Source organism: Herpailurus yagouaroundi, unplaced genomic scaffold, assembly GCF_014898765.1.
Source record: "Herpailurus yagouaroundi ecotype Mexico unplaced genomic scaffold, PumYag 210, whole genome shotgun sequence".
Lineage (NCBI taxonomy): Eukaryota > Metazoa > Chordata > Mammalia > Carnivora > Felidae > Herpailurus > Herpailurus yagouaroundi.
This window is the reverse complement of record NW_024412441.1, coordinates 19,385,881-19,405,626: the sequence shown is the minus strand read 5'-3', so window position 1 is coordinate 19,405,626 and position 19,746 is coordinate 19,385,881. Positions and strand designations below refer to the sequence as shown.

At 35.5% G+C, this 19,746-nt stretch overlaps 1 protein-coding gene across 3 annotated transcripts in view; it reads right to left on the bottom strand.

The window, feature by feature from the left end:
- EIF5B (eukaryotic translation initiation factor 5B) overlaps positions 1-19,746 on the bottom strand; it is a 93,863-nt gene that overhangs the window by 40,536 nt on the left and 33,581 nt on the right. For all 3 annotated transcript variants that reach the window (XM_040454027.1, XM_040454029.1, XM_040454028.1), the window contains 8 exons: positions 18,518-18,643; positions 18,338-18,422; positions 17,020-17,689; positions 14,270-14,487; positions 13,548-13,698; positions 3,716-3,814; positions 2,935-3,024; positions 860-934 (listed from right to left, as the gene is read on the bottom strand). In XM_040454027.1, coding sequence (XP_040309961.1) covers positions 860-934; positions 2,935-3,024; positions 3,716-3,814; positions 13,548-13,698; positions 14,270-14,487; positions 17,020-17,689; positions 18,338-18,422; positions 18,518-18,643 — 1,514 coding nt within the window. The remainder of the gene's footprint in view (positions 1-859; positions 935-2,934; positions 3,025-3,715; positions 3,815-13,547; positions 13,699-14,269; positions 14,488-17,019; positions 17,690-18,337; positions 18,423-18,517; positions 18,644-19,746) is intronic.

The window sequence follows — 19,746 nt, the reverse complement described above, 5'->3', positions numbered from 1 at the left end:
AATATCCATTTTAAGAAGTTAGTGGGGCGCCTGGGTGGCTCAGTCGGTTGAGCATCCGACTTCGGCTCGGGTCATGATCTCACCGTTGGTGGGTTTGAGCCCCGCGTTGGGCTCTGTGCTAACAGCTCGGAGCCTGAGGCCTGCTTCTGATTCTGTCTCCCTCTCTCTGCCCCTCCCCTGCTCATGCTCTGTCTCTGTCTCTCAAAAATAAATAAATGTATAAAAAAAAAAAATTTAAGAAGTTAGGGGGAAAAATCAGGAAATTAAAACCAAAGAAAGTAGACTTTAATAATAAATGACAGAAAGTAATGACAAAGAAAAATTGTTTATTCACATTGATTAGGTACCATTTACTTGCATTATCTTTGTATTATGTTTTAAGTTAAAGGGGCTTTTGGTAGGCTACCTTTAATAACCTAATCCCATTTATAACATCATACTGAAATATATATATATATATGTATACATATTTTAAAGTTTATTTTTGAGAGGGAGAGTGTGCACACAGGGGAGGGGCACAGAGAGAGGCAGAGACAGGCACCCAACGTGGGGCTTGAACTCGTGAACCACGAGAACACAACCTGAGGTAAAATCAAGAGTCGGGACACAACCAAATGAGCCATCCAGGCACCACTGAAAAAATGTATTTTAAATCCTAGGATCTTCTGAAAAACCATTTATTCATAAAATGAGGATCCACATAAGGATTTAGGAACCATGGCAATGGAGAAATCAAGACTGGTTTTTATTCTCAGAAATGTTCATATGGCTTTCATCATCAGAAGACTGACCATTCCTTTAAATATACACACCTCTAATTACCACGAGATTTATCAATGTGTACTTATAAGCTATTCACCTTTTTCTCTCTCCTCATCACTGGCCATAGCTTCCCAATCATCCAATCCAGCATCTTCAGTTTCTTCTTCCTCTTCTGTAAATAAAGATTTTTGTTAGAAATCATCTAGAAATAGGGAATTGCTTTTAGAAAAAAGTAGAAAATTATGCTGACATTAAAAATGTTTTCATTATGCAAAAACACATATACAATCTCATTATCTTTGAATTATTTTTTTCAATATAGCTAGCATGTTCTAATTTACTATTATCAAATGCTGCACAATTACCCAGAATTTTGAATACATGAAATTACACTTAATCCAGATTTCATATTTGACATAATTAAAATATTAGAAACTCAGACATTTAAATGTTTTGTTAGATTTTGAAAAGGGTAGATGGTCGTACTCCTAGGTTCTTGAGCAAAAATGAAATTTCACAAGAGTCCCCTCACCTTATCTAGTCTTGCTTTCTGCATTTTCAGTTACCCACAGTCAACTGTGGTCTGGAAGCAGACAATCCTCCTTCTTAACACGGTCAGGAGGTCAACAGTAGTTTAACATTACATCACAGTGCCTACATCACTCATCTCACTTCATCTCATCATGTGAGGGTTTTGTCATATCACATCATCACAAGAAGAGTACAGTACAATGTTTTAAAAGAGAAAGACTACATTCACATAATTTTTCATACAGTATATCATTCTGATTGTTCATGTTATTACTCATTACTGTTCTTTTCTTACGTGCCTAATTTATAAGTTAAACTCTATCACATCTATGTATGTAAAGGAGAAAACATAGTATATACAGAATTCAGTACTATCTGTTTCAGGCATCCACTGGGTGTCTTGGAGCATATCCCCTGCAGATAAGAGGGGACTTACTGCATCTCCATTTTGATGTTTCAAACTTCTACTTTATACCTAAGAATTTACTACTTATTTTATTGCTTTAACCTCTACAGATACATACAAATACTACTTAAATTATATAGCTGTAGGTACAAAGCTACACCTCTACTCCAGTTGAAATAAGAATAGAATATCTGCTGACAATCCAAAAGTATCCAGAAAGGTATAATTTTGAATTCAAGATTTAATATTCTCAATATTAATGACTCTTTTTTATGAAATCCAATAAAGCAAAACTATTCTCAAATCATAGGACATGTGGTATTTGCTTCCCTGTAATAATTATTACTTGACAACAAGTTTGGTTGAGTCATCTTGAGGAAAAGAAAATGAGTCAGGCTCATGTACCCAAAACATCCTTCTAAATTAACAATTCTTTCTACTGCTACAAATGTCACCTAAAATAATGAACTGCTATTAAGTGTATCAACCTGAATTCCTCTAATGTCATCATGTTAAGCTGAGTTGTGCCAAGTAAATGATCCATTTTATACCAAGAACAGAAGGGGAGAAAGAAGGAAAGGAACCAGAAATGATATCTTTCACCAGTGTGGGTCAGTCTTGACATTCTCTTGCTTTTTATTCCCAATCAAACTTTACAATATGGAGCTTCTCTTGATATTATTACCACACATTTAGTTAACCTCTGGCTCTATCAATACGTAGTCTAATGAATTAGAACAATGTTTATCTTAAACAAACAAAAAAAAAAGCCAAAGATTTTTCTCCAACCTCAAAACACACACACACACACAATGAATAAACAATCCTCTTGTTGATTTAGTAAATAGAAGTTGACCTCCAAGGAGGTTTAAAAATGCCAATTTTTATGACTCTTAAATAGTTCTCATTAAAATGCTACCAATTTGTTTCCAAAGGATTAAATAAAGAACTTCAGGTCTTCTTGGCACCACCTAAGATTTCTGACGCAAAATGAAAACATCAGAAAAAATCTAAAAACTTCTATCCTCTCTACATTTTACTGACACTATTAAAAAGAAACTGACTCAAATCTCCTACACTTTTTCAAAATGGAAATGGAAAGGAATGGTTTAGAGAAAAGAAGTATGAAAAAGACCATCCTGTCAGATATGTGGTTTCCCCACACTAATAATGACTAGACAACTTCTGACACACCAATGCTATTTAATAGGAAGCAATTAGTCAGTGCTACTGGCCTGGTTCAACAGGAGGTGGTGTCTCTTCCTTTTCTGGTACTCCTTGTTCTACCACTTCTACAGCAGCATTTAATTCTATTGGTTCAGACACTGAAAACAAGGCAGAAACCAAGTTAACAATACTTTTTCAGTGCATAATTTCTGTTAGGATACTCTGTTAAGTACTGAATAAAAACCAATAGTACAAACTTGAATTCTTCAGCACATTTAGAAAATGTTTAAATATCAGTCATATATTTTACAGGAAACAGAGTTTCTTTCTATTCAAGGAATAGAATGGAAAATTACAAAAAGGTTGAGAAGGAAACAAAGAAAAAATAAGAATGATAATTAAGAATAGTTTTTGGGTACAATCTAGGTTTTTCGAACAAAAGCACTTTTACATTAACCTGTCATTTAAATCAGCTGAGAATGATTAACAATAATAGGAAATAAGGTATAGTAAGTTTCAATATGTAATTCTGATTTCCAGTTTCTTTAAAAGACATTGTTTTGAATGTTGTAGGAGAAAGTCAAACAAAATTAAAAAAAATTTTTTTAACGTTTATTCAGTTTTTGGTAGAGAGAGACAGAGCGTGAGTGGGGGAAGGGCAGAGAGAGAGGGAGACACAGAATCCGAAGCAGGCTCTAGGTTCTGAACTGACAGCACAGAGCCCGACGCGGAGCTTGAACTCACAGACTGTGAGATCATGACCTGAGCCGAAGTCAGACGCTTAACCGACTTGAGCCACCCAGGCGCCCCTAAAATATTTTTAAGTCATAGGTCACTTTGTATACAAACCTTCTTTATTTTCTAGCTGCTGTAGTGTTTTTTTCTTCTTTTTATCTTCATAAATTGGTCTTTTCTTTGGCAAAGAGTCTTTTGATGGCACTTCAACACCTAAGTGATAAGAATGAAAAACTTTAGACTTATGCTATTTGCATATCATTTAAGAAATGCTACTTGAAAAGGTAACATTTTATTCACCCCAGAGATACATACCCTGAAATATAAAAGAACATTCATGGAAAAATCTTTTTTATAGAAGATATTGTAAAATATACATACACTAAAATTCTACTTTCTTGGTGTCCAGTTCTGTGACTTTTGACAGATGAGCAGAGTTATTAAACACAAGATGAAGAACAATTCCATCACCCTAGGCTGTTCTGTGTAGTCAAACCCTACTTACATCCTTGCAACCACCTATCTGTTCTCTTTCCCAAAAGATTTTTTTCCAAAATATCACAGAAATTAAACCTTCTAGTCTGGGCTGTTGTCATCATAATGGATTTTAGAGTCATCCTCGTGTGTACTAATACTTCATTTCTTTTTATTGCTGAATAGCATTCTATTGTTAAGTATATACTACAGTTCCGTTATCTTTTAGACAACTGATGGACATTTGAGTTGTTTCCAGTTTTTGACAATTACGAATAAAGCTGCTACAAACATTTGTATGCAGGTTTCTATGTGAACATTTCTTTGTGGTAAATATTTTGAAGTGGGAATGATGGGACATTATGTAAATAGGTATTTAATTTTGTAAGAAACTGCCAACTGTTTTCCAAATTGGCTTTACCGTTTTGCATTCCAACCAGTAAAGTAGGTGAGTTCCAACTGTTCTGTATACTTGCCAGAAAAAGATATTTCAAATGTAAGTATTTCAATAAATATGTAGTGAAAGCTCATGGTGGTCTTAATTTGAATTTCCATAATGACTAATGTTAAACATTCTTTTCATTGCTTATAGTTTAAGTTTCTGTTCAAATCTTTTGCCCATTTTTAAATAGGGTTGTTGCTTTTCTTATTGTTGAATACAGAGTTATCTTCTCATATTCTGCATATTAATCCTTTGTCAGATACGTGATTTTGAGGTACTGTCTCTGAACTGTCTCAATGGTGTCTTTTGCAGAACAAGTTTTTAACTGGACTTCCTCAAATTTGTTCCTTTTATGAATTATGCTTTTGAAGTTAAACTAATCACTAACACAAGGTCACAAAGACTTTCTACTGTTTTCCCCTAAAGTTTTATAGTTGTACATTTTATATTTAGATTTATGACTTTTGTGTTAATTTTTATTTAATGAGAGTTAGGACGAGGCTTTTGGGTTTTTGTTTTTGCATATAGATTCCCAATTGTATCAGTTGTTGCTAATACTGTATTTTACTTAATAAACTGCCTTTTACCTATGACAGAAAAAAACAAACTGACCATATAGAGACTATTATATTGATCTATTTGTCTTTATTGCTGCTTTTGCCATTATCACACTGTACTGATGACTGCAGCTTTACAGTAAGTCTTGAAATCAGGTACAATATTCTGAGTCTTTCAAGTATATTCTTTTCAAAATTATTTTGGCCATTCTAACTCCTTCATCTCTTCATACACACTTTAGAAATAGCTTATAGATACTCATAAAATATCCTACTGCTGACTGGGATTGCACTGAATCTACAGATCATTTCGGAGAACTGATTATCTTAACAATATCGTTTTCCTATCCATGAATGCAACATTTCTCCATTTACAAAGTTCTCTGATTATTTTCGTCAGTGTTTTTTTTTTTTTTTATAGTTTTCAGCATATAGGTCCCACAAATATTAGAATTATAACTGTTTCAATGTATTTTTGGGGTGGGGTGCTATTGTAAATAATACGGTTTTGATTTTCAGCTGTTAATGGCTAGCATACAGATATACAATTGGTATTTGCATGCTGGCCCTATCTATAACTTTGTTAATCTCACTTATTGGTTGTAGGGTTTCATGTTTTTTCAGTGGTATCTCACAGTAGTTTCTATGTAAACAATTGTCATCTGTAAATAAGAGTTTTACTTCTTCCTTTCAATCTGTATGTCTTTTACTTTTTTTTCTTTCTTTCCCCTAATTACAACTCTAGGATGTTCCAGTACAATGTGGAATGATTGTGGTGAGAATGGACATCCTTGCCTTAATTACAATATTAGGGTTTAGCAGCCATAATTCATCATTAAGTGCAACAATTGTGTATTTTTTTTTGTAGATCTCTTTTAGCAAAATAAGGAACTTTTCTATTTTGTGAATTTCTATCATATATGCTTACTGAATTTTGTCAAATGATTTTTCTGCATCCATGTAGTTTTGCTTCTTTAAACACATTTACTGATTTTCAAAATGGAACCAGCCTTCACTCCCAGGATAAAATCCACTTCATCATGATAGATTTTAAGTTTTGACAGTTTGTGTCTTTTAAGGAATGGCCCTATTTTATCTTAAGCTTTTCAATCTATTAGCACAGAGGTGTTCATTATATTGCTTTATCATTTTAACACCTGGAAATCTGTAATGATGATATCCCTCCCCACTCTTTCCTCATGGTATCAGTAATTTGTGTCGTCTCTTTTTTCTTCTTAGCCAATCTAGAAGTTTATCATTTTTATTGATCTTTTCAAAGTACTAACTTTTGGTTTCAATGATTCTCTATTAAGTCTTGTTTTATACTACATTGTTTTCTGCATTTTTCTTTCTGCCTCTTTTTCTTTTTTAGTTTAAATGGGAAGCTTAGACTATTGATTTGAGACCTTCTTTTTCTAAAACAAGCATTTTAACACTACAAATTCCCCTCTAAGAACTGCTTTAGCTGCACCCCACAAATTTTAATATGCTGTGTTTTCCTTCTTTTTTTTTTTTTCTTCTAATTCAAGATATTTTCTAATTTTCAATAAGAGTTTCTCCTGGGCTCAGGGGTTAATAAGAAATGTGGTTTAATTTCTAAATATTTACTGATTTTGTAGATATATTTCTATTATTCATTTCTAGTTTAATTCTGCTTTGGTCCCCCAGAAAACACTGTAAGATTTCAAATCTTTTAAATGTTTTAGGATTTATTTTATGGCTCCCCAGAAATGGTCTATTTTGGTGAATGTTTGTGAATTTGTAGTTAGGTACACATAAGATTGTTATAAAGTTATGAGGCATTCACTTTTTATCATATGCAATGTAGGTCTTTATTTTTGGTAATTTTACTTGTTCTGAAGTACTTCAGATTAATATAACAACTTCAGCTTTCTTTTGGTATCTGTTTTTACCATTTTATCTATATCAGTACACTTAAAGTGGATTTACTGCAGACAGCACATAGCTAGCTGGCTCTTGGTTTCTGACAGTCTCTTTTAATTGATATCTTTAGACTATTCATATTTTAATTATCAATGCAGTTGGTTTTAAGTCTATCATTTTATTATTTGATTTGTTACCTCTGTTTTCCATTTCCCTTTTCACCTTCTCCTGCTTTCTTGTGGATTATTTGAATATACTTTAGATTTCCTTTTTAATTTATCTACTAACTTTTAGTTTTAATCTTATTTAATGGCTGCTACAGAAATTAGAACATTTATAACAGACTTTCCACAGTATACTTAGAATCAGTATTTTACCTGGTACATACATGAGCCATAGAGGTAAATATGGGTCTTGGGCACTGGTTTATATCATGGATTAGTTCTTAAAGTTTTGACTATCCTTTTTTGGGTCTCTTCTAAACACACAGAACTATATAGTAAGCCTAGGATTTATGTCCATTCATCAACAGAATTATAGGATTCTTCTGTCACTTCTCCCCCACCCTGCAATTTCCCCTACACTCTCTGGCTCCCAGGAGCCCCTCTCGTCCCTCTGGCCAAAAAATATGAGGTACTCTCAGAACTTTACCCTTTATGTTTTGAAGTTCCATTTAAGTGGAGCTGCTATTTGGCCTCAAAAGTTAAAAAAAAAAGGGGGGGGAGTCCCTTCAAACTCTTCAGACATCAGAGACCCCTTTCCCTGACTCCTCTCTTCAAAAAGAAGTAACCATGTGTGCACCACTCTGTTTTAAAAATAATGATCATTCGGAATGCCTGGGTGGCTCAGTTGGTTAAGCATCCGACTTCGGCTCAGGTCATGATCTCACAAGTTTGTGAATTTGAGCCCCACATCGGGCTCTGTGTTGATAGCTCAGAGCCTAGAGCCTGCTTCAGATTCTGTGTCTCCCTCTCTCTCTGCCCCTTCTTCACTTGTGTTCTCGTTCTCTCTCTCTCTCAAAATAAATAAATATTAAAAAAATTCTCACAAAAAAAAATAATGATCATTCAACAATGTATGCAATTCAAAGTGAACAAAGAAATTTAAGAATTTTACAGCAGTGCATGGATGGCCCAGTGGGTTAAGCATCCAACTCTTGATTTGGGCTCAGGTCATCTCATGGTTTGTGGGATCAAGCCCTGTGCAGGGCTCTGCGTTGACAATGCAGAGCCTGCTTGGGAGTCTCTCTCCCTGCCTCTCCCCCTACTTGTGCTCCCTAGCTCACTCTCTCTCAAAATAAATAAGCTTTAAAAATTTTGTAAAAATATATAAAGAATTTCACAGCTGAAAGGACAGAAATTCTACAACTCCTTTTCCCACATCTCCCACAAGGTCCACAAAAACCTTCACTAGCTCTACTTACTCCATAAATTTTGGACTATGAACTGAAACAGACAATAAAATTTAGAAAATCCAAAATGAAGCCACAGTTGAAAAAAAGGTAAATTCTACCTTTAATCTATCCTTTTCACTTCAGAATAAATGCCTCTAACAATCTGACAGAAACAAGAGAAATTAAAAGTAGATCCTAATTTTTTTTTTTTTAACGTTTATTTATTTTTGAGAGAGAGACAGACAGAGCATGAATGGGGGAGGGGCAGAGAGAGAGGGAGACACAGAATCTGAAACAGGCTCCAGGCTCTGAGCTGTCAGCACAGAGCCCAACGCGGGGCTCGAACTCATGGACCGCAAAATCATGACCCGACCCGAAGTCGGCCGCCCAACTGACTGAACCGCCCAGGCGCCCCAGAGTAGATCCTAATTTAACACCTATTCTTCCAAATACTTTAGTAGTAATGAAAAATATGCTACTATTTATATGCCTTTTCATCATCAATATAATTAATCAGCCTTGTTTGTCTTGAATTCTCCAATTTAAGCACTAAAGTAACAAGACACGGCAAATAAATAGCATCAGGTAACCTCCAGCATGTTTCAGAGTAATATGGTCACTGATCTCTATTTAAACATTTAACATAAACATATTTAAAAATCTGTATTTTGGTCTTTGAAAGATACAGTGAAAACATGACACTCACAAAATGTTTTCTTTGTAATGAACTCACAAATAAGATGAAAATTAAGTGCATAGTAAATAGAATAATGCCTCCCCCTGCCCCAAAACATCCAGGTCTTAATCCCCAGGACATGTGAATATGTTACCTAACATGGCAAAAAAGACACTGCAGATGTGAATAAGCCTAAGGACTTGAGATGAGAGACATTATCCTGGATTATCCAAGTGAGCCCAACCTAATCAACTGCATGAGATCCTTTAAAAATGAAGAACCTTTGTCTGAGGTACAGGCTGAAGTCAGAGGATGATGTACCCATGGAAAAATAGTCAGCATTATGCAATACTGATGGCTCTGAAAATGAAAGAAGGGCATCATGAACCAAGTTAATATGAATGCCTCTAGAAGACAACAAGGGAATTGGTTCTACCCTAGAAACTCCAGAAAGGAATGCAGGCCTGCCAACACCTTAAACCAGTGAGACCCACATCAGACATCTGATTTAGAGAATTTCAAAGTAATAAATTTTGTGCCTTTTTAAGCTACTAAATTTGTTACAATACAAATAAAAAACTAAGTATAACAGAAGTTTCATTACCATTACAAAACAAAGTCATTAAGTTTACTTTTTTTCAACTATGGCCAGCTTCACAGCTGGTCAAAAGCTGGTCAAAAGTAAGATTCAATGAGAAAGTGACTTATCCAAAATGAAAAGGTTAGTGTCAGATCATAAATCTGTTTTTATTTGAATTCATGGTTCTTACTATCCAGTTTTGAACACTTCATATTTTCTCTTAAATAGGGCAAACAAATAAATTTTGTCAAATTAAGACATGGCAGTACAAACCAATGTCAAATCTGATCTGCAAGTAACATTACTGAATCTGAGGAGAATACATCTTCGTCAGTCAACAGTTACTAGTAAATCCCAGACATGGAATGGTTCTCTATTACAATCCTTCCTCTCCATTCCTATAACAAACTCCTAAGAGAGGTTACTTTCCATTTGCTGGATTACTGACACAGTCTCACATAGGGCAGAAATTTTATAAAACAATAAAAACTATTTACTGTGGGGTCTTGAATGAAGTCATTAACAGAAAGAAATCACTTAAAATGTTCTTAACTTTAAAGTACTGAATGAACGCATGTATGTAAGTAATGAGATTGACCAGAATTATAAAATCAGAGCTATCATTTGGTAAGACAAACTAAAATAAAAGGATAAAGCCAGCTGACAATGTGGAGATAATCCAGTTGACCAGAGATATCCCTGCCCAGCAGCCTACCCCTAGTAAGTAAAAGCAGGGACCTGGGAGGGGAAACTGTAAGTTATATGAACTGAAGGGTGGTCACAACAACACTGCAGACTTAATCAACAGACTATTCTTCGAGTTAGGGAATGTTTAATAAACTGTTATATTTGTAGTCAACATCAACGTGTGTTCAGATATTCCATTCACCTTGCAAACTGAGATTATTACAATCAAATTCACACAGAAACTCTTTGCCTGAAGTGAATTAATTTCAAATTATTTGTAAAGTACTTGCTATACGGTTAGTAGTTAATAGGCTAAAGGCTATAGAACTGACTGAAAATGCTATTTGCTACACGATTCAGAGTAATTATCAGAAAACACCGGCAGATACCTACACTCTCAAACACATTTTGGGCTCAATAAATAAGTTTTATATTGTTCTAGGTAATGAATGTGGGACCTGATCTTTACCCAACAAGGTAGCTTTGAAAGATACGGTGAAACAAAACACTGTAGCTTCTTTTGAGATGACTCAATGAGCATACTATGGAGGCCTTTAATATCAAGCTAAGGAGCTTGGACTTTTTATCAATACATTGGGAATCAGTAAGAGGACAAATATTGAGCAACATTATGAAAAATAAGAGCCCAAGGGGAGAGATGCCACTCGAGAGACCATCTCTTCCAAACCCGTCCTAATGATCATCATATTAAATTACGGCCGGCGCGCGCCCGTTCTTGGCTAGCTCTTGATCTTAGGGTCATGAGTTCAAGCCCCACATTGGGGGCAGTGTCTACTTAATTATAATTTTCATCTAATCTCATAAGTACAAGTCAAACTACTCCATAAAACATTTCTAAGAATGGAAAATTATTCCCTGCTTGGTCCCATCCCAATTTCTACATGAGTGCTTTTAGACATCCAAATAGTCACCAGTCAAATCTCGTATCTGGGTGCTAGTTGTACTCATATTTGTTCTCTAATTTCATCTTTAAAAAACTACATCCCCAATTAAGAATAAACTTTTTGAGCCAAGTACTGTGTTTCTCTACATTTACTGCTGTCAGCTGAACATATAATGCATAATAAAGAGGTGGTCACACAGATCAGTTTAAATCTCAGCTCCATGACACTGGGCAAACAGTTTAAACTTGGAATTTGGGGGGCGCCTGGGTGGCGCAGTCGGTTAAGCGTCCGACTTCAGCCAGGTCACGATCTCGTGGTCCGGGAGTTCGAGCCCCGCGTTGGGCTCTGGGCTGATGGCTCAGAGCCTGGAGCCTGTTTCCGATTCTGTGTCTCCCTCTCTCTCTGCCCCTCCCCCATTCATGCTCTGTCTCTCTCTGTCCCAAAAATAAATAAACGTTGAAAAAAAAAAAATTTAAACTTGGAATTTGGGAATGAATGATGGGAATGAAAATACTTATTAGATTCTTATAAGGAAAGAGACAATGTCAAAGATTTATGACAATATCAGTTACTTAATAAATACGCAATAAATGGTACCTATTACTGTAATTATAGCAAAAGCACCAAAATTAGTCATATAAAAATCTGTGAAATGTAAGAACAAGAAATTAAGAGAGGTCTTCTTCTCAATATTCTTCTCAATGGAGCAGAGAAACTATTTTAAATCATCTTATCTGTCAGAAACATAATTACACGTCCAGATTACGGTCTCTAAACTAAAAGAACTAGGGCTCCTTGTATAAACAGGTGATTTCAGGTCTAGGGCAGAAAATGTGTAAGATGTACCATAGATACCTTGTTGTGTTAGAAAGTGAGGTAGAGGTCAAAGAATACTGTGGTTGTGTGGAAAAAAACCAGAGGGACCAACCTAAATGAGGTCCCGCTGGCCAAAGATGGGACAATTTTGAGTATTAAAAAATATAAATGATTTCATGAGATAAAAACATGTAAATTATATAAAACCCCATTAAAATAATACAGATCCAAAAAACAAAATTACACTCACTGATCACCTTTGGAAGTTGCTAAGACATCAATTTATTATCCTGAGGATTAATGAAGGAAAATAATTAAGCATTTATCCTGGCTTTCCTGAGTGAACTGTATTTCAGGCAAAGTTTTTCTTTAAACAAAGATTATAGCTAATAAATGCAAAAGGAATGACAGTATATCACAACTCTGCAATTCCTAATGAGCTCCTTGATACAGGCAATGATCACTAATTGGATATTAAATTATTAGGTGAAAAATCAGTGGATTACTTGTATAATGGACAAAGCTGCCAATACCTAACCCAATAATCAATCTTGGTATCACCAAAAGTAAGACAACCAGATCACATGCCTCCGGACATGAGGCAACAGGAAGTACATAGTACCACTTGGAAAAGCCAAGCTGCTAGATATAGCAAATTTTAACAGATAGAGAAGTTTATTAGCCAAGACCAGGAGAATGCAATTAAACAAATTCAGAATATGAGAAATTCCAAATAACCCAGTATCTACAACTAATAAATGGCATACCGAAACCAAGAATGGGTAATAGTATCAGTGAGAGACAGACATATCAACCAAAGGCAACGTGTGGATCTAATCTGGATCCTGATTCAAACAAACAAATTATAAAAAACACTGTGGATTTAAGAGGAAAAACTATACATATACAACCAGATGCTATTGAGAAATTAATTTTGTTATATGTAATACAAAATCTACTTAATGTAAAAAAAAAAAGTCCTCATTTGTTAGTAAAATAGGAGTAAAATAATAAAGTAAAAAGGAGTAAAATAACATGGTGTTTAAAATTCACTTTAAAATACTTGAGGAAAAAAAAGTCAGTGGAGAGCGAGAAAACAAGAACGGTTAAATACTGACAATTGTTGAAACTGAGTAACAGATACTTGGTGATTGATTTTACTGTATTCTCTTTGTTTATTGTGGGGGAAACAAAAACTTATTTACAGACATACTATCATTTACACATAAATTTTCATCATCATATAGAAGTCACCTCCCTAAATAATGTAACTATCTTACCTGTTCTTTACACTTTTCTTTAAGTAAGCTCTATACCCAACCTGGGGCTTGAATGCATGCCCTGAAACAAAGAGATGCATGGTCTACCAACTGAGCCAACCAGGTGTCCCTCTTCTTTACATTGTTATTTGACTTTTTCCACAGCATTTTCATAGAAATTCTCTGACTTCTACTCCCCTTTTGACCATTACAGACCTATAACTGCATGACAGAAGCTTCTAGACTATTCAGTTAGTTAAAAATACTACTTACCCTGAGCTTGTAGAAGTTTAAGAGTAGCTTCAGCTCTGGCTCTGGCTTCTCTCTGGGATTTAGTTAAAAGTTTCCCTTCTTTTTTCAAGCGTTCTTTTCGTTCTTTTTCTTTTTGCTTTTTCCTTTCTCTCTTTTCTTGTTCTAGTCTTTCCTGCATAGGAGTACATATCAGACAAAAATTGTATTGACATAATTATGAAATTTAAATGTCAAGAACACAAATTCAAACAAAGCTCTTGAAATACATGCAAAGTATTACATTATGAATACCCAAATGAAAATAAATATTATTTTTTAAATGTTTACTTAATTATGTTTGCGACAACACGAGCAAAGGAGGGGCAGAGAGAGAGGAAGAGAGAGAATCCCAATGCAGGGCTCGAACCCACAAACTGTAAGATCGTGACCTGGGCTGAAATCAAGAGTTGGATGCTTAACTGACTGAAATACCCAGATGCCACAAATGAAAATACTTCAACAGTGTACATAATTATTAATTAACATCATATGAGAGTAGACCAAGTATTGGAGTGGATATATAACCAACTTCTGCACCTAAGTAAATAAAGGTAGAATTTTCTATATTGCTTCATCTTATTGTTTACATCTGAATAATAATGTAATTGAATTACCATACAACTATGACATTTTTAGAATAAGGAGATTAAAGATATCTTACAGAGCACAGACTTTAAATTAAACACAACTTCATGAAAACATACCTCTTCTTTACGTTTAGCTTCTAACTCTTCAAGCCGTTTTATGCGTTCCTCCTCTTCTCTCTTTTGTCGTTCTTCTTCTTCTTTAAGCTTAGCCAGAGCTTCTTGCATAGCTTTAACTGTGGCTTTGCTAGGTCCTTTTTTCTTCTCCTTCTCTTTTTCTTCCTTTTCTCCTTTCTTTTTCTTCTTATCTTTTTTCTTTTTGTCTCCTTCATTGTCATCTACCAAAAAAGAACAGAGGCAAAGTGTTTTTTAAAAAGTGGTTTCCTAACAGTGATAAGCAGCCCCCAGAATTCAAAGACCATATTGGGCTGAGGTTGATGCCAGCAGCAGGGTAAGGTTTCTCGAGAGGTACAGAACAGCTCCAAAAAACTGAGTTGGCTTCAATTTAGTTGCTCTAAATTGTCCTGGGATATCCAATAAGACAGGAGGATTCAGTCAGCAGGAAGAAGACATACTGTATCTAATGTATCACTTAACCCATGGTATCTTAATTCCTGCGGAAATTTAGTAGATAGTTTTACTTCTAAAAGAGGATGGGGGCGCCTTGGTGGCTCAGCTGGTTAAGTGTCTGACTTCAGCTCAGGGCATGATCTCACAGTCGTGAGTTCAGCCCCACGTCAGGCTCTGTGCCAACAGCTCAGAGCCTGGGGCCTGCTTCAAATTGTGTCTCCCTGTCTCTCTGCCCCAACGCCGTTCGCACTCTCTCTCAAAAATAAAATAAAAACATAAAAAAATATTTTTTTTTAAAGAAGAGGGGGATAGGAATGATGCCTACCTTAAGGGGATATTAGAAAAATAAAATATAGGGGCACCTGGGTGGCTCAGTCGGTTGAGCATCTGACTTCAGCTCAGGTCATGATCTCACACTCCGTGAGTTCGAGCCCTGCGTCGGGCTCTGTGCTGTCAGCTCAGAGCCTGGAGCCTGCTTCGGATTCTGTGTCTCCCTCTCTCTCTGTCCCTCCCCTTCTCATGCTCTGTCTCTCTCTGTCTCAAAAATAAATTAATAAAAACATTTAAAAAAAAAGATAAAATATAAAAATATAGATAACTATCTTCCAAGAACTCTAGAGCATTATGCTAAAGAATTAAAGTTTATGAAGCTACTTTTGTGGTATTACTCTTCAAAGATGTCCAGATAATACAAATTTGGTTAAAAAAGATATGTCAATTTTTCCATTAAAAGTTTTCTAGTCTTAAAAAAAGCTGTATGAGGGGCACCTGGGTGGCTCAGTCGGCTAAGCGTCCGACTTCGGCTCAGGTCATGATCTCGCAGTTTGAGACTTCGAGCCTCACATAGGGCTCTGTGCTGACAGCTCAGAGCCTGGAGCCTGCTTCAGATTCTCTGTCTCCCTCTCTCTCTGCCCCTCCCCTACTTGCACTCTCTCTTTCTCTCAAAAATAAATAAACATTGAAAAGAAAAATTTTTTTAAACAAGCTGTATGAATCATTTGATCTTTATTCTTCTGAAAAAGAAGAATTCTAGCTAGAAAGCTTACTTTTTATTAATTGGTTCTACCAAAAAAGAAAACAAAACTTGGCTCACAGTTGCTTAAAAAATGGTAATTAATTTTAGCATGTTTTTGCTTTTGTATTTCATAGATTAAATTGGGCTTTTAAAAACAGGAAAAGAATTCCTTATCTGATACTGAGACATCAAAAGGAATATATCACTTTAGACCTTCCAGTATTTGTCAGCACCGAAACTGTTTTCACAGTGAAATTCTATAAAAATCCTAGTCTGTACACAAACCATTTTAGACACTTTAAACTATATATATATATATATATATATATAAATGTTTAACAATGAAAATCAAAAGTACTTACTTACTTTCTTAATTAATTAAAGTAAGCTTCATGCCCAGCTTGGAGTCCAATATAGGGCTTGAACTCATGACCCTGAGATCAACAGTTGGATGCTTAACCCAATGAGCCACGCAAGCATCCCTAGATGTAATTTTAAAAAGGCTTCTTCCCACCTGGGTGGTTCAGTCGGTTAAGTAACTGACTTCGGCTCAGGTCATGATCTCACAGTTCGTGGGTTTAAGCCTGGCATGGGGCTCTGTGCTGACAGCTCAGAGCCTGGAGCCTGCTTCAGTTTCTGTGTCTCCCTCTTTCTCTGCCCCTCCCATGCTTACGCTGTTTGTCTGTCTCTCTCAAAATAAATAAACATTAAAAAAATTTTTTTTAACACTTCTTACAACTTAAGTCCCTTTACAACCAAGGACAAAAAACAAAATTTCTGGGGCCACCTGGGTGGCTCAGTTGGTTAAGTGTCCAACTCTTTTTTTTCAACGTTTATTTATTTTTGGGACAGAGAGAGACAGAGAGTGAACAGGGGAGGGGCAGAGAGAGAGAGAGGGAGACACAGAATCGGAAACAGGCTCCAGGCTCCGAGCCATCAGCCCAGAGCCCGACGCGGGGCTCGAACCCACGGACCGCGAGATCGTGACCTGGCTGAAGTCGGACGCTCAACCGACTGCGCCACCCAGGCGCCCCACAACTCTTGATTTTCATTCGGCTCAGGTCATCATCTCACAAGTCGTGAGATCAAGCCCTGCAGTGGGCTCCACGCTTACAGCAGAGCCTGCTTGGGATTCTCTCTCCCCTCCACTTCACCCCTGCTTGCGCACATGTGAGCACACACTCTCTCTCAGAATAAATACATAAACTTAAAAAAAAATGACCTTGGGGCTAAACTCAGACTGTGAGTCCAAGCCTACAGCCCTTTCCTTAATAATATTACCAACCTTCAGCAGCTGTGGGAGTCTCTTTCTCTTCAGAAGTAGGGACTGCTCCAACATCAAGGGTCACTTTGGATTTTATAGTTTCTTCTTCAGGTTTCTTTTGAGATTGTTTACTCTGATCCTTTTTCCCAGTCTCTAGCTCTTCTTTTTCTTTCAGCTTCCGCAGTTTTGCTTTTTCTTCATCTCGCTTTTTTCTTTCCCGTTCTTTCTTTTCTGCCTTCTTTTGGGCCACTGTCTTAATTCTGAAGGAGGAGTCGTCATCTTCATTCCCACTCTCCACATTAGGACCTGGCTTATTTTTTTGATTTTTTTTCTGTCCTTTTCTAGACTGCAAAAATTCATCTGATTCATCACCACTTCCACCCGAAGAATTTACTCTGGAACGCTCTTTAATTCTTTTACTGTTATCCTCATCATCTTCTGAGCCATCCCCTTTTTTACTTGATTTCTGAGCTTTCCCTTTAGCTTTTTTAGAAAGTTTATTAAAATCATCATCATCATCATCACTCCCAGAGTACATTTCCACTTTTGGCTTTGCAGATTTTTTTGATTTTGAATCTTTATCTTCCCATTCTTCACTATCATTATCATCAAAACTTTGTTTTTTGCCTTTCTGTCCTTTCTTTTTTTTATCTTGTTTTGAGGTGGATTCTTCTTCATTATTTTCTGTTGGCTAAAACAATTCCATTGTTAAAAATATTGTTATATTTTATGTTTTAAAATAACTGAGACTCCTCAATCATGTACTTTATTAAGTATGCATAGAAAAAATTCTCCAAATAACTTCAAAATAAGGTCGTTTTTTTCAAGAATATAAAACTCAATCAAGTACCAGAAGCTAGCCTAGACCTCAGGCACATTTCACATTCACTGTAAATTTCAGAATCCAGGTGCTCTGAAACAAGTACTAATCATCAGTCCACATTTACTACCTTCTTCAAATGGTATACAAAGCCTACAAGGAACCTGAATGAAAAAAAATATGTCTATCACTTTCCAATTACTTTAGGTTATCCAAATTCAAAAAATGAAAAAGAAAGATCAAAGAACACTGGAGACAGAGACAGGAACATTTTATCTCCAAATGTACCAATTGTGAATGAGCAACATATCACAAAATACCTCTGAAATCCCAAATAAAATGTCTTTGTATCTGTGTTGGGTTTTACAACGTATTTCTTTCTTAAAAATTGTTTTCCCCCTTTGGCAGCAGAATCTATAGAAACTTTTAATTAACATATTCACACTGCTCGAAAGCTTCTAAAAGGCAGCTCCCTAAAACTGGCACTAGGATGCAGAATAGGTAACAAGGGTCTTTCACCTTTACTGCAGCACTTTCTCTGTCAGCTTTGATGCCTTGAGCTTCCCAAGACAATTCTTCCAGTTCTTTTAGGATATCATCTTCACTAGAAAGGATTAAAATATATTTTGAGGCAACAATTTAATAAGTGAATCTAATACCAAAGCTAATAAAAATCAAATATATTTAAAATACACTTACTCAAAGTCTTGCCTTTTTTTCTCCTTTTTCTTTTTCCCCTTTGACTTTTGAGGTTCCTGTTCCTTGGCAGCACCAGCTCCTTCTATTTCTGCAGCCAAGGCATCAAGATCAATGTCATCCTTGGCACTTAAATGAAAACAAAGAAGACCTAAATGTTACTCAAGAGCAAAATAATCTACCACATTAACAGAAACATGTATCATTTTGACTTTTCTCATTAGCAGCCCAGTGACAAAAATCATTTGGCAAGTTCTTTCATGACAACACTTGAGTTGTATCTACTTATCAGCCTCCCGCATCTATTTCGAGAACACGCTCAAATCAGAAAGAACTATAATCAGGAGGTCCAGGAAAATCTAGGTAAACAAGAGAAAGAAATTAACTTTTGCTGATAACAAAGTTTATATGTGCCTAAAGGAATTATTTATAAAATGGAGAGAGCTTAAAAGATAAAATGAGTCTTATTACTTTATTTGTAATAGCAACAGCTAAATATTTGAACACCTATTCAATTTTTCCTTGGAATAGCAAAAATTTTAGAGCTGGAAGAAACTTTAGAGACCATCTAGTCTGTCACTTTACCAACAGGAAAACTAAGATGCACAAAGTTTGAATGCCTTGAGCAAGACAACCACACATCCAAATCTAAATGAATTAGAAATGATTCACTAAATAAAACACAAAAACATCTAAAACCCCAGAACCAAATCTCACAATGTTTTACATTCTTGATTTCATTTCTGGTTCTATCCCACAATGTCCTCACCTACAAATACTGGAATAAATCAAACTAAGTTTCGGTTAAAAACTACAGAAAATCCAGGAGGTCAAAGATGTACAAATATGAAAGGTAGATGAATCCAAATAAATGATACAATAAGAAAACAAAGACTTGATGCATCATGACCCCCACTCTGCAGACCTTGTTATAAAGATGTTTCATTTCAGTAAAGAAAATTTCCTAAAAAAATAACTTTTAGATTTTAAGATTAATAATTTTAATACAATTTTAAGATTTACAAGACACCGAGGATATAAAATTTATTCCCAAGAATCTTAGAAGAGACATCAAATCAGTAAGCCAGAAATTTGCAAAATGCCAAATGCCAACCAGTGAAGAAATTTATGCTTTTATAATAGTTGTCTACAACAAATATATTACCTTTTTCCTATATTTTAGACAGTGTATTTGAGGAAGATTATAGAACACTGAGCACTAGAGATGACTT